Raw genomic sequence first — 24,164 nt, 5'->3', positions numbered from 1 at the left:
AAAGTTAACTCTTCTGTCTTTAAGTTACCTCTCCAATCCTTAAAATAACTCCAGAGTTAAAGACAGGCTGTTAATTAACTGCGTATGAAAATAACTACAGAGGAGGTAAATTAACTACAGAGGAGGTACATTAACTACAGAGGAGGTAACGTAAGGAATGAAGAGATAAGATAACTCTCTTCCTGTGTGGAGGTAAGTTTTCTCTTGCCTTATTATCTCCAGCATGATCTTAGTGAATTGAGGCCATTGTCTTTTCTGTGCAATTAATTTTCCTTTGAATATACAAGCTCATACAGAATATCCAGGCTCAGACCTTTCTACGTTGCATAAGCAGCCCTTGCCTTATTTTTACATTTAATTTTAATACCAATTTTTATACACATTGGGCGCCTCTTATCCTCCATACCAATATAGGTTACCCTCCTTGGAGGGAAGAGACAGCAGTCTCTATTTTTAGAGAAAGAGTGACCACACCGCCGAGAAACCAGTTATTAACCCGAGTGCGGGACAGGCGTTCCCCACATGTGCTGAAGGTGGTTGCTTTTAGGCAACCCTGGTTTGTGAGTACCCCCCTTTTTTTGCTTCTAATCACTTACTTCATATATCAAACATACTTCACCATATTGGGCTCCTACTCTCAGCAAGGTCACTTGATATTCTCCCTACATTAACTCAGGATTGAACTTCTTCCCAATCAGTAGCCGATAGCCCCTTTCCCATGAGAAACCTTTGATAACGCATCAGGCACATCTGTGTGGCTGATATTGTAGTGAAACCCCTCCCACAGTGTGATGTCATGGCCATCTGTATGCAAATCTTGTTGCATTGTGGGAAATAACTGCTGTTGCAAGTGCCAAGCAAGCAGTATCTCCCTCTGTGCATATATGTATTAAAAAGAAAGAAACAAACAAAAAAACCTCAGCCTTTTAGCCTATCACCTTGTTAGTTGGTGTGTTTATAAATAAGGGCAGAAGGTGCTGTCTGGGGTTTTTCCATGCCTACCAGCAGTAAAGTTGCTGACCTGCAGGCTCACAGAGGATCTAACAACATGAATAAATTACACAGCCAGTATCCTATCTTTTATTTTTTAACTGCTCACTTTGCAATGTCTTAATTTATTTTTTCCCCTACTACCATCTTTTTCTACAGTTTCTCTTTCATTATTTCTGTTTCAGGTTTTCTTTAACAGTAGAGAATGCAAAAAACACTAAATCCAGGCTCCTCACCTTGAGCTAGGACATTTAAACACTTTTAGATTTAATGGGGAGGTGCTGGAAGGGGTGTGGCAAGAAAAACATCAAAACAAACTTCCGCACACTCATGCAAATCCATTTACAAAAATCATGCAGCAATCAATGCTGTCCCTGCAGCTAAGTTAAAAGCTGGGATCTTTGTTACAAGAATAAAGTCTCTTGCATAGTCACATACACCGCGTAGAGGTAGCCCAGTGTTGTAGGTGTCCTAACTCTGGCCCTGTAACATGCATAGCACAAACATGCACGCATTCAGCGCATCAAAATCTATCGAGGGAATAGGAGCACATATCCTTAACGTCCTCCCTGGGACAGATAGTTCATCTAACTCAGGGGTCCCCAAACGTTTTGGGTCGAGGGCCGGGTCAACATACTTCAGACTGCTGGGGGGCCGGAGTATACATAAAATGATGTAGAAGACAGTGAAGCATACCCAGGGGACAACCTGCAGTCCAATTGGACAGCAGTGTCACCGGATGTGGAATTTGATTGGAAAACAGCGAATTACTGCTTTCTGCTTCCATGTGGATGGGTGGTGCCAGCATTGCTATTCTATATGCAGACCACCAATATTTAAAGATGTAGCTTAACGCAACTATAAGTTATACATTTTTTGTGTGGATGGCTGGTAAAAAAGCCTCAGGGGGCCGCATTCGGCCCGCGGGCCTTAGTTTGAGGACCACTGATCTAACTAATCCTGCAAGGGAGCTGGTAGTACCTACATATGTACCATGCGAAAACACCAGCAAGCTGTGTGTTAAAGGAATACTATCGATACCCAAGTGTTCTAAAATGACAATGTACAAATAATGTCTAAGTAGCTGTGTAAACATTTTCCTACTTTTCATGTTAAATATCAGAGGCAAAAGCTGTAATTTATTGAGGGTAGGATTTAGCTATATTGGGATAAATCAATTGCAGAAGGGGTGTCTGCTTCAATGCACATCCAGAGTTGCATATCAGACTACAGAAAGCAAATATCAAACATATCAAACTCTGAAAGCAAAAACAGTATGAAAAGCTGTGACAATTAGTTACATTTCCTCTGCTCTCTTCAGACAGGTCAGTCAGAAACACAGGACACAGGATCTGCAGCTGTTGGGAGCTCTCTTCTCTGTCACACATAGAGTTAACTGATCAAGTGTGAGGGGAATTTCCCCTCCCCTCATGGCTCAGTCAGCCGTCAGTTTTGGCGTCAGTAAAGTTTGAATGTATTTTGATACCAGTAAGCAAAGAAGTTGCTACTAAAATGTATACACCAGTACTTAGCAGCACTTCCCAAACAATTCCTGTGTCAATTGAAAAAAATATGTGAATCGATAGTATTCCTTTAAGATCACTAATATAATTAACTTAGCTGCAGGGACAGCATTGATTGCTGCATGATTTTTGTAAATGGATTCACATGAGTGTGCGGAAGTTCTTTTTGATGTTTTGCGGTTTCTTTAACAGTAGCTCTACTTCTAGGAGCACACGACAATGCTAAAATAAGGACATAGGCAGGATACTAAAATAGATTTAAGATATCAGAAAGCTTTATTGTTGATATAGTTCAAGTTTTTATCTTTTTCAGAGAATGGTCAGGCGAGCGTATTCAGGAATTTCTAGGAGCTCGGAGTCCCACTTTAAGATGCATTGGAGGAAAAGGCCTCAGTGTAATTACCTGCATCTCCAGTTGCTGCTGCTGCAGTTTCTCCAGGTGTTGAAGCCTCTGCTCCGTCAACTGGGCTAGCTGCCTCTCCAGCTCGCTCACTCTCTCCTGCTGACACGGCCTTTCTATTGGCTGACTCGGCATCTTGCTCTGCTGTTCAGTGAGCCTCTGCAGCTGCTTATCTGCCTCCTGCAGTTTGTTAAGCAGTTGGGAGACAGAGCTGACCTGAGCTTCCAGATCACTCTGGACCTGCAGGAATAAGAGTGACAGATGACCTCAATGTTTACAGCAGCTTTCAGCTACACATTAGTGATACATTATCCCTCTACTGATAGGACAGCCACCCTTTTCCCAGCAAGTCTGTGTGTTCTGTAACCACTTGTGCCATGTGTGATACTGTGCAGAGCTATGCTGCCATTATACTGAATTCTGCTCCTACTCAGCATGTCTCCTCACGGCTCCATTTATAGACACAGGCTTCAATTCATAAAGCATTACCACAAGCAGGAATGAAGAAAACAGCAGATTTTACAGAGCATTTAGTAAGAGGTCAGTTCATAAAAGCTGTTACCGCATGACAAGCTGAAATTACCGAGCAGTGAGGTAAATGACAGACTTATGTGGTAAATACCTCAACATGTCAGTAAATGTCAATTCACAAAGATTAGAGCATGTGGTAAAGCTAAGCTATTAGACTGAAGCAGAGAGCCAATAGGAAGAGCCCCGCCCCACCTGCTACTCCCTCCATTGGCGCCAATATGCTATTGGGCAGGACAAGTTTCTTTTCCCCTAGGCAGCAGAGAAGAGAGGCTCACATAAGAGATTTCCCCTGCAGCCCGTTAGACGTTAACCCTATAGACTCCTGTTTCAAGATGCTGAGGGGCAACTGGTGAAATTATTTAAGCATGGTGTGTCTTATGCTTCATCTAAACTCTAGTCATTCAATAAAACGTTACGAAAGACTAATAGATTCAAAAGAACTAGAAGAGAGAATGTAAATCTAAAGGGATGCTGGGGAAACCTCTTACTATTAAAATGCTGTCACTGCACAAACTTGGGAGAACATCGCTGTAACAGAGCAGAGACCTATTCCACAGATGTTCTACTGTGTACAGGTCTTTGTGATTTGAAACCGTGGTTTTTGGTAAATTACCAAACATCTACCCCACCTGTGAAAATTTTTTTTTTGTTATCGAACCGCCCTTTATGAATTGAAGCCACAATCTAAGGCATTATACAAAACTGAATACTGTATCTGAACCTTACTTACTGTACGGTTCTGATCCAGCTCTGTATAATGCCTGACGAAGAAACGTCACGGTTTGAAAGCTTCCAATAAACCGTGTGCAGTTAGTTTACAACTAGTTTATAATAATTCTGTTCCGATCTTGAATGAATTCATACCTGAAGCAGCTGTTCAATAAAGCCAGTGGAGGCTAGTTAGGATGCTACTGTATTTAGAAAAGTCAAATTAGCATGGTACAATTTTCCTTCAGATCAACAGAACCATTAGATAATTTCCGGCCGGTCTGATAGGATTACAATCGATTTTGCGATCGATTTTGGGCACTTAACGCAACAACGATTAGGAACAATTTGGACGTCTACACACGATGCAATTTCTTATCAGATCCTTGTTTGATCCGATGGAAAATTGTGCTTTAGTTTTCCCCATATTCCTCAAGATCTAGCTTGTACATGGCATGCATTGTCTATGAGGAATGGATATACAGTAAAGGGGAAGTGCCCTCTAGTGGCTATATGCCATAAAGCAGCTGTGTATTCATCTATGACAAGAAGCCTGCAATCAATACCTACACCTAACAAAAGCTATCTACAGTTTTATACATTCAATGCATGAGCCTGAAATGCAGCCATGTATTAGCCCTGTATTGACATGAGGATGTTAGCCTGATGCTCACGAAACGCGTTGTCTTTTCCCGTGTTCAAAGTTATTTACGGTTTGTTTGTTTTTGTTGTAGTAGTATTTGCACATTGATGTTTTGGGTGTGATTACTACCTTTTTATGCAACTCCTTAACGCTGTTCTTCTCTGGGATCTTCATTCTCCTTCCCTCTCACAACGGAGGGTGTGGTTTGGACCTTTCATAGAACAGAGCACTACGTAAAGCAGGGATGCTCAGTAGGGCAGGATCCCTGAATGTGCAGGGTGGAGCCTGGGGGTGTGTTCTGCCTGGCAGTTGTCACATGACCATCAGATAAAGAACTCAATTACACCACATGGAGAAATTATGTAATTTGAATACTAGTGTTTTCATGATCGGTGGGTGTAAGTAAGGGCTGCTATATTTTTCTGGAAGTACAGTTTAATTCAGTTGTGCCGTTCAGTTTTTCTCTGCTTCACAGGATTCCTCACAACCTTGCTGACTCATGCTGTCCTCTTTTGTGCGACTTCAGACAGCTTCTCTGAGTGTTTTCTGAACTCATACGAGAGAGAACAGCACTGCATGACTTTGCAGGAGGTGGCCAAAATTGCGGCATAGTTAAGGTGCACAACTAACTATAATCTGGAGAGTAGCAGTGCCTCTGGAGAACCAGACCAATTATCTAACCAGGTAGATAACCGATAGTCCGGGCACCAGATGAGCTACAAGAGCAGTTCAACACTATTTCCTCCCCAGAGCAGACATACAATGAGGTGTGGATGGCCTAACAGCTGTTTCGCGAGTAGCACTTGCTTCTTCGGAGGCCACAAAAGTATTTGGCCTCTGAAGAAGGCGAGCACTACTCAAGAAACAGCTGTCAGGCCGTCCATACCTTGCTGTATGTCTGTCTGTTCTGGGGATGAAATAAAGTGGTGAATTGCTCCTGTAGCTGGTCTGGTGCCTAAATTTTCTATTCTCTACCTGGCCTGTTTGGATAATTGGTCTGGATCTCCGGCGGCACAGCCACTAACCAGATTGCCTCCATTTCTGTCTAGTCTTTCATCTAATGCTGACCGTGCTCATTGTGATGGTGCAACTATAATAATTATTCTCTCTTTCATGTGGTTGAATCACTGGAAAGGTTATCAAAGCAAAAACAAAAGCAGCTCTACTTTCCTTACAGTTATGCCGCTATATAGAGCAGCTTTGGAGAGAAGTTCTTACCTTCAGGACCGGGGCAGCAGCAGCAATGGCTGCAGCAGTGGCAGCAGCAATGGCGGCGGGGTGGACATCACCGCAGTCTCTCTTATCAGCTGACTCTGTAGACCTTTTACTACTGGTTGCAGCATCCTCCAGCAAGTGAACCCGCACCTCTTTAGTCACAGGCCCGCTCTGCACTCTGCAGGTCAGAAAGAGGTTCAACAACACATTCAGATATTCAGAAATAAAAGACACACCATTCATAGCAATACAGTATAGTAAGGAGTTTCCAAAACAATGCTATAGACTGGTTATTTTAAGCGCCCTGTATGAAACAGAAAATGTGCAGCATTTAAAGGACAACTATAGCGATAGGGACATGGAGGCTGCCATATTTATTTCCTTTTAAGCAATACCAGTTGCCTGGCTGTCCTGCTGATCATCTGCCTCTAATACTTTTAGCCATAGACCCTGAACAAGCTTACAGCAGATCAGGTGTTTCTGACATTATTGTCAGAGCTGGCAAGATTAGCTGCATGCTTGTTTCTTGAGTGATTCAGACGCTACTGCAGCCAAATAGATCAGCAGGGCTGCCAGGAAACTGGTATTGTTTAACCATTTAAGCCTTCTGGACGTAGAAGTTCCGTCCAGAAGGCCATCTGCGCTCCCGCGGCAGATCACGCGTGTGCGCTCCCGGCTACGGATCGTTAACCCAGGAATCAATTAATCGGGACATGGTGCCCGATGATTGATTCCTCTTCCTGGCAGAAAAAGCGACTGCTTCTCTTGGAAGCCTTGCTTTTTCTGCCTCCTTCCTCCCCCTAAGCTACATGTTACGCTTAGAGTGACGTCATGTAAACAAACTCAAGGTTGCCATCTTGTGGCTAAAAAGTAAAACTACATCTACATGTAAAAATAAACACATATTTACATAAAAAAAAAAATACTATTTACATCCCACCCTCCCAAACATACCCAAATAAAATGTTTAATAATAAAAAAACAAACAAAAAAAAAACACATTACATTACAATAAAAAACAAACACATAAGACCTAAGGGTCTAAGCTTTTTAAATATCAATGTAAAGATGAAATATTTCTATTTTTTTTTTTTTTTTAAGCTTGTAAATAGTGATGGATGCAAAACGGAAAAAAATGCACTTTTATTTCCAAATAAAATATTGTCGCCATACATTGTCATAGGGACATAATTTAAGCGGTGTAATACCCGGGACTATTAGACAAATACAATACGTGGGTTTTAATTTTAATTATGGAGACATGTATTAATTTTAAACTATAATGGTCGAAAACTGAGAAATAATGTTTTTTTTTTCCTTTTTTTCTTATTCTTCCTGTTAAAATGCATTTACAGTAAAGTGGCTCTTAGCAAAATGTACCACCCAAAGAAAGCCTAATTGGTGGCAAAAAACAAGATATAGATCAGTTCATTGTGATAAGTAGTGATAAAGTTATAGGCTAATGAATGGGAGGTGAAAATTGCTTGGATGCATAAAGTGAAATCGACTGAAGGCTGAAGTGGTCACAAGGAAATAAACATGACAGGCTCCGTATTCTTCTCACTTCAGTTGCCCTTTAAATGCAACTTATTGGTTTAGGCTGCTTTCACAGTGGGATGTTACAGGCGCACGTTAGAGCAGCCTGTAACGCAGCCCATCGCACAGTAATGAAAAATCAATGGGCTGTTCACAGTGCCCATGTTGCGTTACATTGTAACGCTACACGTTCTGGGAAAGTGCAGCATGCTGTGCATTATACTGGGCTTTAGCTGCGTTAGACTGCTTGCACATGCTCAGTGACTAGCCACATGGCTAATTAATATTCACTGCACTGTGGTGACGTAACCTGGACTCATAGAGTTGTCCGGATCATGAATGAATCGTTCATTTGATCTGGATCTTTTTTGTGAGTCGAATCATCTGGATCATCACAATGAACGATTCGGTTCACAGTGGATGTCTGTCTGGAAGAAACAGGTACATACAGAATGTACAGTGCAGGGAAAGTCCTGTCCTGCTAGTCATTTCACCCAGTCTGCTTCCCTAGTAAAATGATTCAAATGATTCGGTTCAAAGATCCGGATCTTTTCAATGATCCAATTCGAATTATCTGAATCCTTGAAAAGATCCGGACTTCCCATCACTATCCTGGAGTGGCTGTTCTATCAGTATAGATAGAAAACAGCGCACCAAGAGCTGCATAACGCGGCTCAATCTGACGTCCAACTACAACACCACCATGCGTTGCGTTAGGGGCACGTTATGCGACCTTAACATCCCCTAAAACGCAACGTCTTAGAGTGAAAGAGGCCTTAGTCAGAAAACTGACTGCAATCCTGCAACATTAGACAGAGCCTGACATGGCAGGGAAGCTTAAGAGAGGAATACAGAGGCTGCCATTTTCCTTCTCTAATAAACAATGCCTGTTGCCTGTGCTGATGCTCTGTCTCTAATGCTTCAAAGGTGGCCATACACCAGGCGACTTGGCGGGCGAACGATCATCCGATTCAATTATAATTGGATGAAAATCCAAAGATGCAACCAATTTAGGGCTGAAGTTGGTCTCATGTATCGACTGGACATGCTGCAAGATGTAGGGCCCAGAAGTAAAGATAACCGGCACAAAGTAGCTGCAGCTGTAGATGCATTCCCCTGCACAATGTGAACAACATCAGCTCGGACATCCAGCCACAATACAGGATGTAATTACAGCTGTGAGTAGTATTTAAAGCTCTTGTTGCAGGCAGTAGGTAGAGGAAACACTCAGCGGAAGGAGATATGTCCACGCTGCAGCCAGGTCTGCTCACGACGGACTGACACCGTTTCGAGTGGCTAAACGCTCTTTGTCAAGTGATATCAAGTGATAGCATATCACTTAGTCCGGGCTGATGTTGTTCCCATTGTGCAAGTGAATAAATCTACAGTTGGTATAAGAGAGAACAGAGGCGCCAAAAGGATAAAAGGGGTTTTAAAGGAGCTTTTAAGCTCCTTTAAAACCCCTTTTATCCTTTTGGCGCCTCTGTTCTCTCTTATATAATATTGTATCCACCCTTGGTGGAGGGTTGCGACCCTTTCTACTATCTACAGAGAGCGACTTCTTATTCCTGAGTGGGGTCAGGATAATCTCCCCACCTGCCTTTACAGTGGTTGCCTATTGGTGACCCATGTTTGTGAGTATAACAACTATTCCTCTTTGTCATTACCCCCTTTGTCAATACATACTACACTATTGGGGCTCTTGGTGTTCCTCTGTTTATCTCGTTTGCAAATCTACAGTTGGAGCTACTTTGTGCTGGTCATCTCTACTTCTGGATTGGATAAGTCTGAGGCAGCCAAGCAGACTAGACCGCGCACTATCAAGGCGAGTGAGGTGTGCTGTCTGAGGAGAACGAAATGCAAGATGTACAGCCGACATGCTCGATCGGGTGCACGGTGGTAAGGATGATCGATATCACCATGAGCGACGAACGTGACACAACCCCCAACGCTGTCACTCTTAGTGTAAAATGTGCACCCCCCCCTTTCCCACGATGCCCTGTGCAGTACACTTTACCTGTCGGTGTCCACTGCTGGCTGTGCACTCCGTCCTCCCTGCACAAATATGCGCCCCACGCGGTTTCCGGCGTATACATCGGCACGTGTGTGTGCAGGGAGGACTGAGCACATTTTTACATTAGGAGGGACAGCATGGGATGGCAGCGAGGCAGCAGATGCAGCGTCACAAGGACGATTCCTGAGATTTCATGATGAAGCCGATCGGTAATTGGCCTGCGGTGTATGGGCAGGCAACAGATCATTCTCCGATCAGATTTGATCAGAGAAAGATTTGTCTCTTGGTTGATCTGCCAATACGTCCTCTGATGTATGGGCACCTCAAAGGGATACTTAAAGAGACTCCGTAACAAAAATTGCATCCTGTTTTTTATCATCCTACAAGTTCCAAAAGCTATTCTAATGTGTTCTGGCTTACTGCAGCACTTTCTACTATCACAGTCTCTGTAATAAATCAACTTATCTCTCTCTTGTCAGACTTGTCAGCCTGTGTCTGGAAGGCTGCCAAGTTCGTCAGTGTTGTGGTTCTGCTATGAATTCCCCCTTCCAGGCCCCTCTATGCACACTGCCTGTGTATTGTTTAGATTAGGGCAGCTTCTCTCTTCTCTCTTATCTTTTACAAGCTGGATAAATCGTCCTCTGAGCTGGCTGGGCTTTCACATACTGAAGAATTATAGACAAGGGCAAAGCTGTTTGCAGGAAGAAAAGAGCAGCCTGAAACTTCAGTGCATGAGATCTGCAGGGGGAAAGAAACACACAAATGATCTCTTGAGATTCAAAAGGAAGGGTGTATACAGCCTGCTTGTGTATGGATGTATTTTCTATGTGTGGACATACTGTACATCAACCTACTTCCTGTTTTGGTGGCCATTTTGTTTGTTTATAAACAAACTTTTTAAAACTGTTTTTAACCACTTTTAATGCGGCGAGGAGCGGCGAAATTGTGACAGAGGGTAATAGGAGATGTCCCCTAACGCACTGGTATGTTTACTTTTGTGCGATTTTAACAATACAGATTCTCTTTAAAGGGAAGGTCCAAGCAAAATAAAAAAATGAGTTTCACTTACCTGAGGCTTCTACCAGCCCCATGCAGCCATCCTGTGCCCTCGTAGTCACTCACTGCTGCTCCAGTCCCCCGCTGGCAGCTTGCCAACCTCGGAGGTCGGCGGGACGCACTGCGTACATTTTTACGCATTCCCGCTAGTGCAGGAACATTAACACATACATTTTTACGCATTACTGGTTCAATGCGTAAATTTCTACGTATTTAACCAGTAATGCGTAAAAATGTATGTGTTAATGTTCCTGCACTAGCGGGAATGCGTAAAAATGTACGCAATGCGGCCCCCGACCTCCGAGGTCGGCAAGCTGCCAGCGGGGGACTGGAGCAGCAGTGAGCGACTACGAGGGCACAGGATGGCTGCATGGGGCTGGTAGAAGCCTCAGGTAAGTGAAACTCATTTTTTTATTTTGCTTGAACCTTCCCTTTAAAGAGACTCTGTAACATTCAAAAGATCCCCTGGGGGGTACTCACCTCGGGGTGGGGGAAGCCTCCGGATCCTAATGAGGCTTCCCACGCCGTCCTCTGTCCCACGGGGGTCTCGCCGCAGCCCTCCGAACAGCCGGCGACTGTGCCGACTGTCATTTCAATATTTACCTTTGCTGGCTCCAGCGGGGGCGCTGTGGCGGCTTTCCATTCCGAACTACACGGAAATACCCGATCTCATTCGGGTCCGCTCTACTGCGCAGGCGCAGGAAACTTGCGCCTGCGCAGTAGAGCGGACCCGACGGCGATCGGGTATTTCCGTATAGTTCGGAGCCGACAGCCGTCAGAGCGCCTGCGCAGGAGCCAGGAAGGTAAATATTGACGTCACCGCTGCCCGGACTCCACGGAGGGCTGCAGCGAGACCCCTGACGGATGGAGGACGGCGTGGGAAGCCTCATTAGGATCCGGAGGCTTCCCCCACCCGAGGTGAGTACCCCCCAGGGGATCTTTTCATGTTACAGTTCCTCTTTAAGCCTGGAAAAAAAAAATTAGTTTTACTCACCTGGGGCTTCTACCAGCCCCCTGCCCTCGCAGTCACTCACGGACAGAGCTGGGACAAGGTCCTCCAGCACCCAAGGCTGAGACACCAAAGTGCACCCTTCCATCCCTCCCACCCCAGCCGTCACACACTGATTGCTATTAGAGAGGGCCCCCCGGCCCCCTTAATCTCTAGTTATCTGGCTTGCAGTCACTACCATGTATGCCCTTTTTTTATTTCTCTCTGCTTCAAACACAATAGGGGAATGATAGCTGAGTGAGTTATGCATCCCCTCCTACACTGCGCCCTGAGTCTGGAGCCTTCTCGCCTCTGGCTCGGCCAGGCCCTGCTCATGGATCCTCCTGTCCCCCACCGCCAGCTAGTGTTGTTTTCGTCCGACAGGCTTACTGCGCCTACACAGGCCTGGCCATGCATCTCCTTCTTCGCGCTCCTGTCCGCAATAGTTTCCTGCTACGAAGAAGAAGGCTAGGTGTGGCCAGGCCTGTCGGAAAAATGAAACTAGCTGACGGTGGGGGACCGGAGGATCCGTGAGTGACTGCAGGGGCACGAGGCGGCTGCAGGGGGCTGGTAGAAGCCCCAGGTGAGTGAAACTGATTTTTTATTACAGGCTTAGTATCCCTTTAAGTCACTGGCCCAGACTGAGAATGCAGATCGGATGCGTTGACTCTGCTCTGACTCCACAGGCTGTAGGCTTGTTGCAGGTGTGTGACTCAAACACAACTGAAGTCAATAGCTCTATGAGAATCCTTGTTGTACCTCATCATTGCATACTTATTCAACTTGTTCATTTGCTGTGTGTTATGGATATGCACATTTTTGCGGTTGACAACCGGCACCATTGTACCTTGACAATCTTGTCCAATAAACTTTGTTTTGGTTAAAAAAAAAAAAAAAAAAATCAATAGCTCAGCATGACAGCCAGGCAACTGGCATTGTTTACAAGGGTTGAAGACAGCGGCCTCTGTTTTTCTTTGCACTTCAGGATCCCTTTAAAGAGAAACTGCGACCGAAAATTGAACTTTATCCCAATCAGTAGCTGATACCCCCTTTTACATGAGAAATCTATTCCTTTTCACAAACAGACCATCAAGGGGCGCTGTATGACTGATATTGTGGTGAAACCCCTCCCACAAGAAACCCCTCCCACAAGAAAAGTTCGAACTTTGGGCAGTTTCCTGTCTGTGAACCTTGTTGCATTGTGGGAAATAGCTGTTTACAGCTGTTTCCAACTGCCAAAAACCATGCAGCAGCTACATCACCTGCCAACCGTAAAATGTTTGCTGGAGTTTCTCTTTAAAGAGGAACTCCAGTGAAAATAATGTAGTAAAAAAAGTGCTTCATTTTTTACCATAATTATGTATAAATGATTTAGTCAGTGTTTGCTCATTGTAAAATCTTTCCTCTCCCAGATTCACATTCTGACATTTATTACATGGTGACATTGTTACTGTGGGCAGGTTATTTAGCTGTTTCTAGCTGCTCTGTCTGTTAGACAGCTAATAACAGCTATTTCCTGTCTCTGAACATTGTTACATTGTGGCAGTTTGCCAGCAGTACCGCGGTATTCAGAGCCTCTTGTGGGAGGGGTTTCAGCACAAAATCAGTCACACAGCGCCCCCTGATGGTCTGTTTGTGAAAATCATTGTCTTTCTCATGTAAAATGGGGTATCAGCTACTGATTGGGAAAAAGTTCAATTCTTGGTTGGAGTTTCTCTTTAAAGCACTTTTTAAGACCTGAACTTCTCTCTGCCATTAATAGATACGCAACAGCATAATAACCTCTAAAGGAAAACATTTCTTTTTCACAGCTGATACACATCCTTCAACAAATCTGCAGTGTGTGTACTTCCTGCCTTCATGAAAGCAGGCATGTTAACATCCTGTGTTTAGAAATTAGCTGCTCTGCAACAGCAGTCAGCTGACAAAGCTGAGAGATCAAATTACACATGTGATAAGTCACAGAAGAGGCAAAATTATACAGGCAAAACTCTCTAAATACATACAGGGTGCATGTCTCTATGTTTTCTTTCTGTCCTGTGCAAGAGTTCAGGTCCACGTTAAAGTGAACCTCCAGACTAAAAATCTACTTAGCAGCACTGAAAAGGCCTGGTGTTTCTTTAACAGTTTCACAGCATCAGAACTTTGTTTTTCTTACCCAAGCCTCATTTTTAGCTGCACAGAAAAAAAAAAACTGCCCGGGCATTTTCCCCCTGATACTGTGCAAAGCATGATGGGATTTCTGATGTTGTAGTTAGCCTTCTGCTGTTTTGGTGCAAATTTGTTTTTGTTTTTTAATTTTTAATTTAAGATTTGAAGCCTAGCGCACGCAGCTGGGAGGGGTGATCAGCACACAGGACAGTTGGAACTGTGTCTCATGCTTCCTGTCACCTCCTTTCAACCAAAAAGATGGCTGCCCCCATGAAATCACAAACATTTGCCTGTTCTTTTAAAACAGGGTGGGTAAGATATTATATTACCTATCTATTTTAATTAACATTACTAATGTAACTTAATGACAGTATGTTTGTTTAGGCTGAAGTTCCCCTTTAAATGAAAAGTATACAAGATTTGTGAGAAATGTAATATGTACCTTTTATTTAAGGCTGCCAAGAGAGTTTCTTTCTGACCAGTAGTAAACTGTGAAATCTGCACATCTTTTTCTGGAAGTGAAAACAAATAATTACAAGTCACATTATAGCAATTCAGTTAATGAACCTACCGTAATATTTTGCTGCTTAGAAAGGAGCCTATGCTAAATAATTTGGTGAATCAGACAAAAACAGAGCTGGAAATTTAGGCGCCGTGATAGGTGGCAATGTGAATTCATGAATATTTCATTTATTAACATATCTCTTAAAACCATACATAGACTCTCTGTGTGATCAGAACTGCCATTATAATTCAATCCCCCTGATAGTCTTCTAAAAGCAAAATTCCATAGGAACGTTTGTGCTTACGTCTTTATAGAAGGGAATGCCCAGTTCTCATTCCCTTCTATAAAGACATAGCATATGGATATATTTCAGAATGACTTTTAAAAACATTTTTAATATAAGGGGTGCGGAAACTCTGACAATATCCAGAATTGCTCTTTTGGAATGATATTGGAAAATAAATGGTTTTCCATTATACCTTCCAACTTAATACAAAAAATGACTGCTATTAAACACATACAAAATGAATGAGGTTACAATACTTATAATCATCCTCGTGCTGCTTATCAAATAAATGGTATACACATTTCATAAAACAAGCAGACAGATAAGTGACAGCGCTCAAGGATGCACCTGAAATGTAAGCCTACAGAGGCAATGCAGAGCCCCTCTGGAACTAAATACATGCCTTGAATACAAAACAGATGCAAATTATGTGCTAATTCTAATCTAAAATTTTGAAAGTGGATGTGAAGCAGTGAATGCAGCTAGCCACAAGTATACTTACATTCAATTTGCACAATGGGAGACATGGCAGCGCTTTCAAACAAAACTTATACCTGAATGATTTATCTGCATTGATGTGCAGAGCTCCAGTAACTGGACTACATTACACAACTAACACTCACTACAGGCAAAGGGGGGTGTTAGCTTCAGTGATAATGTGTGCACAAATTATGACCTAATAGTGTTAGGTCTTCCCCGAGGGGGTACGTCACCGCCGTGGGGAAGTCTATTAGGTAATAATCTGTGCACACATTATCACTGAATCTGCTTGTGGAGATGGAGAGTTGACCAATCCAACCAGTTTAATCACCTGTATACTGGTTTGCTGGGAATACACGGGTCGACCGGCGCTCGATTAGCCGCCGGATCGAACCCCACCGCGTGTCCGCGCGAGCCCGCTCGTTCCTGCAGCCGCGCGGATTGATTCCCGCTCATCCCCGCGGGCGCTTCCTTATCAGCGGCTCGATTCCCCGCTATTGTCCGCCCGCTGGGATCGAGCGCGGTATCGATCCGCCGCGTGATCGGACCTGTCAGGTATTATCAATCCAGCCATCAGCAGCTCGATTGATAAGGGAGCATCAAGCCGTGTATGTCTATTGCCCAGCATAATGTACTGGGTACCACATACAGTACAACAGTATCTGTTCACACATAGCACCAGTATATGATTTTGTGGGTGTGCGTTGGAAGAGGGGTAGTCTTATATGGCGAGTATATCCCAAACTCTACATTTTAACTGTAAAAGTTGGGGAGTCGTCTTATACGTCGGAATATACAGTATTTAGTTCCAGAAGGGCTCTGCATTGCCTCTGTAGGCTTACATTTCAGGTGCATCCTTGAGCGCTGTCACTTATACAAGTAAAAAAAATACCTGCTAATGATATATTGAAAAATGTGCTCAACACTTATTGACAATCAAATACCTCCAACTTATTTTCTGAGCTTAAAATAGATACGTATAAGCAGTGAATCATGATCAATAAGATCAGTGGTCTACTGTATGGTCTGGACCATCAAAGCATTAAGTGAGAGGTATATAGAGGCTGCCATATTCATTTCCTCTTAAACAATACCGGTTGCCTGGCAGCCCTGCTGATCTGTTTGGCTGCAGCGGTGTCTGAATCACACCAGAAACAAACATGCAGCTAATAATAATAATAATGTCAGAAACACCTGATCTGCTGCATGCTTGTTCAGTGTCTATGGCTAAATGTGTTAGGGCAGAGGATCAGCAGGACAGCTTAGAAGGAAATAAATAGGGCAGCCTCTGCATACCTCTTGCTTCAGTTGTCCTTTAAAGGGGAACTGAAGAGAGAGGTATATGGAGGCTGTCATGTTTATTTCCTTTTAGACAATACCAGTTGCCTGGCAGCCCTGCTGATCCTCTGCCTCTAATACTATTAGCCATAGCCCCTGAACAAGCATGCAGCAGATCAGGTGTTTCAGTGGTTCAGACTTATAAGTCTGATCTGACAAGACTAGCTGCATGCTTGTTTCTGGTTTTAATCAGATACTACTGCAGAGAAATAGACCAGCAGTGCTGCCAGGCAACTGGTATTGATTAAAAGGAAATAAACATGACAGCCTCCATATACCTCTCTCTTCAGTTCCCCTTTAACCATTTAATGACACAGTAACATATTAAAACGTCATGCTTTACCCCATAAAACAGCAACATGACGTTTTAATAAGTCGCGCGTTCCCGACGCCGCTACCGCCGCCGTTTCCGTCGGGATCCCGTGCTGAGTGATTGGGGAAGAGGACCCTCTACCCAATTGTAGTGCCTGGAGTGAATGGACGTGACCGCGAACAGCGGCTACGTCCATTCACAAAAACAGGAAATTGTTAAATTTCAATAAAGTGTGTAAAAAAAAAAAAGTGATCACTTCCTATAACGAAGTGTGCACTAGTGCCATCTTGTGGCCAAAAAGTATATTACACATACAATATACATACATATACAAGTACATACACATCACTAATAAAATTACACTTCCAACTCTCTCCACCCCCCTCCCCCCCCCCCCCCCAAAAAAAAACACTTGTAAAAAAAAAAAAACAGCTTAAAATAAATAAATAAATAGTTGCCTTAGGGACTCAGCTTTTTTTAATCTATATTTTATGGGGGGAAATCTTAATTTACTACATTGGGGCTGGTAATTATGGCCAAAAAACCCCCCCAGAAAAATAACACCTATATTTCAAAATATGATATTGTCGCCATACATTGTGATAGGGACATAATTGAAATGGTTTAATAATCGGGACTACTGGGCAAATAAAATGTGTTTGTTTTATCCACAGGAGAATGTTTAATTTTAAAACTATAATGGCTAAAAACTGAGAAATAATGATTTTCTTTTTTTTTTTTTTTTCCGCATCAAAACGCATTTAGAATAAAAAAATTCTTAGCAAAATGTACTACCCACAGAAAGCCCAATTGGTGGCGAAAAAAAACGAGGTATAGATAATTTTCTTGTGATAAGTAGTAATAAAGTTATTAGGGAATAAAAGGGAGGAGCACTGACAAGTGAAAATTGCTCTGCTCTGGTAAAAACCCTTGGGGGTTAACTGGTTAAACGTGCAAAATAAATAAATAAATAAATTTACATATGCCCCCTTAACGTAAACCCAACATGAACCTTGGGCCCAAAAAAAACATACTTGCCCAAGCTCTTTACTGAATAGGTGCTGGCTTACTGAACAGGAAGAGCCGAGATGCGAACCCTGGTCTCCTGTGTCAGAGCCAGAGCCCTTAACCCTCCTGGCGGTTAATTTTTTTCTGCCAAATAGGCAGAAATCCATTTTTTTTTGTTTCATGTAAAGCTACCAGAGTGGTAGCTACATGAAACACCACTAGAGGGCGCATGTGGCCCTCTAGTGCGATCGTCGCCGGCATCAATAGCAAACGGGAACGCGTTTATAGCGCGTTCCCATGTTTGGCTTCTCCTGTCGCCATGGCGAAGATCGGAATGACGTCATGGACGTCAGACGCCTCCGATCCAGCCCATAGCGCTGCCTGGAACTCATTGGTCCGGGCAGCGCAGGGCTCTGGTGGGGGCCCTCTTCCGCCGCTGCGTGCGGGCGATCGCCGCAGAGCAGCGGCGATAAAGCTGTGCGCGCGGCTAGCAAAGTGCTAGCTGCGCGTACAGCACTTTAAATGGTGCAAATTGCCCCACCAGGGGCTGAGATATCCTCCTGCGCGGCATAGCCCGAGCTGCCAGGAAGGTTAAAGGACCACTATCGCGAAAAAGTAGGCAGTTAAAATCTGACAGAATTGACAGATTTTGGGCCACTCCATCTCCTTATGGGGGGTTCTCAGGGGTTTTCTTTGTTTTCAACAGCATTTCCTAAACAGCAGTTGCAAAGTTTAACTGACAAAATAGTGTGCAAGGGAGTAAGAATCCTGGCTGGTATCTAACTATTTTGGCAGTTAAACTGCTGTTCTAGAAATGCTATTGAAAACAAAGAAAACCCTGAGAATCCCCCATGAGGAGATGGACTGGCCCAAAATCTGTCGGTTCTGTCAGATTTTAACTGCCTACTTTTTCGCGATAGTGGTCCTTTAACTACCTCATGACCGTGTCATGCCAACGGGCGTGACCGCGGCGGCAGCCCCAGGACCGCCTAACGCCAATTGGCGTGAAGTCCTGGGGCCGCCTACTGCAGGAGATTGCGTGCAGGTTGCGCGCACATCTGTTTGGAAGGCGGAGCGGATCTCCCAGTGGCAATCCCCGCTCGGAGACTGTTAGACGGCAAAACCGCCATCTAATAACTGTGTACAGCAGCGCTGTACTGGGGACAGCTATGTGTTCCTATCAGATTACCTGTCGATCAGACAGGAAATTGAATCGTGTTTACCCAGCATAACAGGCTCCGGAAAGGAATTATACCACACAAGAGACATCTGAAAAAAAAGGAGGCTCAATTAGACATCCCTGGTAGCTGGATAAACCAGCTTAGAAAAGATAGGTACAGGTTGCACGATCAGACTAGTAATATGGGAAAAACAGATATTGCAAGTGTATTAAAGCAGACCTGAACTCAGAACTCCTCTCTGCTCTAAAAGATACACAACAACATCATAACCTTTAAAGAGAATCTGAAGCCAAAAAAAAAAATGGCTTTTTAGCTTATATACCTATGAGGCATGTATGCCCCAGCTAAAACGCCCCTATTGCGCTGCATAACGAGGGGTCTTTACCCCTCAAATCCCCCCTGTGCTGCCCGGGGAGCGCTTCCGTGTGAGACAGGGCTATGAGCCGTAGTGGCGCATCACCGCCTCTCCCCCCCCCCTCTCAGTCTTCCTCGCTGAGAGGGGCGGGGGAGAGGCGGAGATCCGCCGCTGACAGACGCGTATGAGGCAGGGCTGCAGTTCATAGCCCTGCCTGGGGGGGGGAAGGGATTTGGAGGGTAAAGACCCCTCGTTATGCAGCGCTATAGCGGCGGTTTAGCTGGGGCATGCATGCCTCATATGTACCGGTATATAAGATAAAAAGCCATTTTTTTGGCTTCAGATTCTCTTTAAACAAAAAATCATTTCTTTGCTACATTTCTTTGCTACAGCTGATACAAATCTTAAAATAAATATGCACTGTTTCTACTTCCTGATTCATGGAAGCAAACATATTGTTTACAGCCTGTGCTTTCAAATGGGTTTATCTGCCATCTCTTCCATAGGCAGTCATGTGACACAGGGGAGAGATCAGATTACATTTTGGGATTATACACAAATGAGGTGGAATTAGACAGGCTAAACTCTCTAAATACATACAGGGTGTATTTCTCTATGTTTTCCTTCTGTCCTGTGCAAGAGTTCAGGTCCACTTTAATACAGTGTTCTCCCCAGAATATTTTCCAGCCGGGTGGCATGAAAAAGTAGCCGGGTGGGGAGAGATGAGAGAATGCAGGGCCAGCTCTTCTCTGAACAAGTCTGCTTACAGCAGAGGAGGTGGTGAGCTGATGACAGCCGGGTGCTCAACAAAACTAGCCAGGGGGAGCACCTGGCTAAAAGAGCCTGGGGAGAACACTGTTAATAGTAAGTACATTTTTACTTTTTGTTATGGGCATGGGATAGTCTTGTTCAAGCATTGTGAAATACATGCCAATTTATAGCTCAGTATGATGGCTGCTCTGCAGGGAATCACAAGAGACAGATTCAAATATATTTTTAAAGCAAGACTGTCACAAAATCAAACTCCATTTACCCACGGCTGTGTTTATTATGTAGTCTACATCCTGACCCTGCATTGCAAGCATTCCAATATAATCATAAATATTTCTGCTGTAATGAATCTTATCTCAGTCAGCCTGGCTTCTTTCTGGTACATTGCCAGGGAGAAGGAAACTTGTTATCCCCCCCCCCCCATTCCTGCTCCTCACTGATTGGCTGAGGGCAGTTCAGTGTGACTCGAGGCTGAAAAGGGAAATACACCACACCCCTCTGCAGATGCTGATGAAATATGATCTATGCTGTGCTCACGTGTTTACAAAGCAAGCTAGATATGACAGTGCAGTTTATACAAGAAAAAAAAAATAAGGGAAGAAATTACATCAGGATTGGCTTGAGTCAGAGGCAGTAAAGATGGAAAATGCCTGGAACAGTTTTCTCTTTATTTACTATATAAAATTCACTGAAATCGAAACATGGACAGTACAATACAAGACGAAGTATTTATCTACTTATATGTGTTTTTTTTTTCCTGGGATAGTATGGCTGTCCCTGCTGCTTATATAAAATATACACAAACTAATGTAATGTTTTCCTGGTGCTCAGTTTTATTAAAAATTGATTACAATAAAAGGGACTCACTTTTCTGCATGCTGCCCTCTAGTGTTCGTGTCACATTTTCATCTGCACCATCTTGAAAATGTTTGGTCACAAGAACCTTTCATACACAGAAAAAATAAGACATTACCAAACACGACAGCACTGATAGCCTTGCCTTTTTATTCTTGTTCTGCAAACATCAGCTACAACGAGAATCAAAACATTTCATGAGAGAAATGCGGAGCCTGCCATTGCCAGCCTTTCTTTTTGAAAGTGCTCACTGCCTAGTTGTCATGCTCAAACCCTCTGGTTTCAAAACATTACACCACTACTGTGTATATGAGCATTCAGGCACTGCACACTGCGTTTGCATGGATGGGAGGCAGGGACAGGAGAGCCTAATTGTGAGCAGCACACCTGTGGAGAGGGAGGCAGTTTTCGCGTGGACACATACACAGCACTTCTGGGGTTCCTCCTGCTTTTGTCTTTCTACATCACACCCAGTAATGGCTGGAAATGAGTTTTACATCTCCAGATACCACCCCACCCAGGACTTCTCACAAGTGTCACCTCTTCTTTGGAACTCTCTCCCACAACATGTCCAAGCCTAGATGCCCTCAAATGCACCCTTAAAACACATCTCTTCGAGGAAGCTTACAATGTTATAACCAGATGTTGGGGTTCACATCCCCTTCCCCTAGTGTCTCCAGCCCACTACCCTCTCGACTGTAAGCCTGCATGCACACCTGTGATTTATGTCCCCTCTTGGGGATCGGGACCTGATTCCTCGGCGACATCGCTGGGCTGTACAGACGTAAAGTCAGCTGTATAGCTGACAGCCATTCCTGTTGCTATGCGGGATAGGGCAGAGGGCGGATGGAGCAGTGTGTGCATGAGACCACACGGTGTGCAGCACAGAAAAATCATCGGCTGTTGCTTGACCAAGTTGATCCGCCTAGCAGATCGATCGCACTGTGGCAGTTGGGGGCTACTGTACACACGCTGGATTATTGGCTGAGGCAGACGTAAGCTGCCGCCTCAACCAATTTTATTCAAGCTTGTGTACAGAGCTTAAGTTTGCAAGGGCAGTGTCCTCCCCCTAATGTTTCTGCTATACTGTCCAGTTATGTCTAGTGATGATCATTCACCTTTCTTATCATTCATTGGTGAACTATCTATGTATGTACAGTATATCCTACTTGTGTTGTTGGATGCACTTATTGTACTGTGTGTTGCGCTATCTATGCTCCCCACTATTGTCTGTTTTGTACTCTATACAGAGCTACAGAAGATGATGCTCTATAAGTAAATATCCTAGTGTGGTTCCTCAAAGCCTATGTGCAGGAGAGCGGCGATATCATTGGAAACATTTATGCATAGAGGGAGAATCAGACATAATGTTCCCCAGTGTTAAAGGGAACTCGAGGTGAGAGGGATATGGAGGCTGCCATATTTATTTAATTTTTAACAATACAAGTTGCCTGGCAGTCCTCCTGATCCTGAGTCTCTAATACATTTAGGCTGCTTTCACAGTGGGACGTTACAGGCGCACGTTAGAGCAGCCTGTAACGCACCCCAACGCACAGCAATGAAAAATCAATGGGCTCTTCACAGTGCCCACGTTGCGTTACATTGTAATGCAGCACGTCTACATAACGTACTGCATGCAGTACTTTACACGCGGCTAAGCTGCGTTAGACTGTTTGCACATGCTCAGGTTTTTTTTTTCTCATTTTATGGGCGGAGAGGAGGCGGGGAGAGGCCGCTACGTAGCCAGGCACATGGCTACTTATTATTCTCTGCAATTGCAGTGTTTACATCCTGGAGCGGCCGCGGATTGGCTGGTGGGAACACGTGATGCGGAGAGCTCCGCTCACGTGGTCTCCACAGTGCCTCCGACAGAGCAGGCACACCAAGAGCTGCTTGTAACGCGGCTCTTGGTAGCGTCCTGCTCCAACACCACCAGGCATTGCGTTAGGAGCACGTTATGTGCCCTATAATGTCCCCTAAACGCGACGTCCTGGTGTGTAAGTAGCCTTAGCCATGGACCCTGAACAATCATATGCAGATCAGGTACTCACGCAGGTTTTACTGTTTTAGCCATATACTTATTCCAGGGTTTGACTCAGACACTTCTTATGCCAGAAGATCAACAGGGCTGCCAGGCAACTGGCATTGTTTACAAGGAAATAAATATGGCAGCCTCCATATAACTCTCATCTCCCTTTAACATGCAGATGTTGGTGGTAGACTTGCATGCTACCTGAACCTTTCATATGCAATCTCAGGCCTCTTGCACACTACATGCGATTCCGATGTTTTATACAATCCAATTTTTCATTCCTAGCAGCATGCAGTACTTTTTTTTTTTTTTTTATCGGAATCAAAATTGGATCATATTAAAAGGAAAAAACAAAAAAACAAAACGGAATTGCACGTAGTGTGCAAGAGGCTTCAGACATTTGTGGCACGGTCAATCCTTACCTTTGGTGATTTATTTTTGGAAGTATGACTTTTAAGTATGGCCAAATCACTACCAGAACCTGAAAAGAAAGATAAATACAAATATTACATGAAGAAAAAGAAAAACTTAAAAATATCATGAACTCACAAGCATACTATTTAGCGCATTTTGAAAGTGCCAAATTTAATTCTACACATTTATTTAAGTATTTATATAGCACAGACTGTATGTATCTGTATGTTTTTGGAATGTGAGAGGAAACTGGAGTGCCCGGAGGAAACCCACACAGACACGTGAAGAACATATAAACTCCTTGCAGATGTTGGCCTGGATGGGACTCGAACCCGGGAGCCTGCGCTGCAAGGCGCGTTATTTCACTAACAAGGGCAGGACACCTATTGCTTTCTATGAAGCTGGATGATTTGAGGCCAGTGTAACTGAAAGGCTGACCGTGGTGAGTTTGAAGGGGGCTTTTCCAGAGGAGAAGTCTGAGTATTGTAAATGAAAGTGACCACAACAGCTGCAGTACAACAGGTCATATGGCACAACTGGGACAACAGCTCTTACAGTTTAAATCAAGCAACAGTCACTCAACCAATTCTGATGGCTGCAGTGGACTTCCTGCACAGATTGCAGGAATTGTATATATTTTTGATATCGCCATAATTTTTATTTAAAGAGAATCTGTAATTAACGTCCTTCCCGGGGGATACTTACCTCAGGTGGGGGAAGTCTCTGGATCCTAATGAGGCTTCCCCCATCCTCCTGAGCCTCAGAGATCCAGCCCTGGCTTCCCCGAAACCACTAGGCACAGCAGCGCCTGCAATAGTTACCTACCGCCATCCAGCGCAGTAGCGGCTTTCCGATTGGGCTCCTGCAGAAA

General features: G+C 44.0%; 1 protein-coding gene across 1 annotated transcript in view; it reads right to left on the bottom strand.

Moving 5' to 3' along the window:
- KIAA0586 (KIAA0586 ortholog) overlaps positions 1-24,164 on the bottom strand; it is a 204,864-nt gene that overhangs the window by 176,416 nt on the left and 4,284 nt on the right. The window contains exons 2-6 of the mRNA XM_068254201.1: positions 23,302-23,360; positions 20,860-20,935; positions 14,198-14,267; positions 6,014-6,188; positions 2,917-3,153 (exon numbers count right to left, since the gene is read on the bottom strand). Of these exons, the coding sequence (XP_068110302.1) occupies positions 2,917-3,153; positions 6,014-6,188; positions 14,198-14,267; positions 20,860-20,935; positions 23,302-23,360 (617 nt within the window). The remainder of the gene's footprint in view (positions 1-2,916; positions 3,154-6,013; positions 6,189-14,197; positions 14,268-20,859; positions 20,936-23,301; positions 23,361-24,164) is intronic.

The sequence above is a fragment of the Hyperolius riggenbachi genome, chromosome 9 (assembly GCF_040937935.1).
Source record: "Hyperolius riggenbachi isolate aHypRig1 chromosome 9, aHypRig1.pri, whole genome shotgun sequence".
Taxonomy (NCBI): domain Eukaryota; kingdom Metazoa; phylum Chordata; class Amphibia; order Anura; family Hyperoliidae; genus Hyperolius; species Hyperolius riggenbachi.
This window is presented reverse-complemented; position numbering and strand designations above follow the sequence as displayed.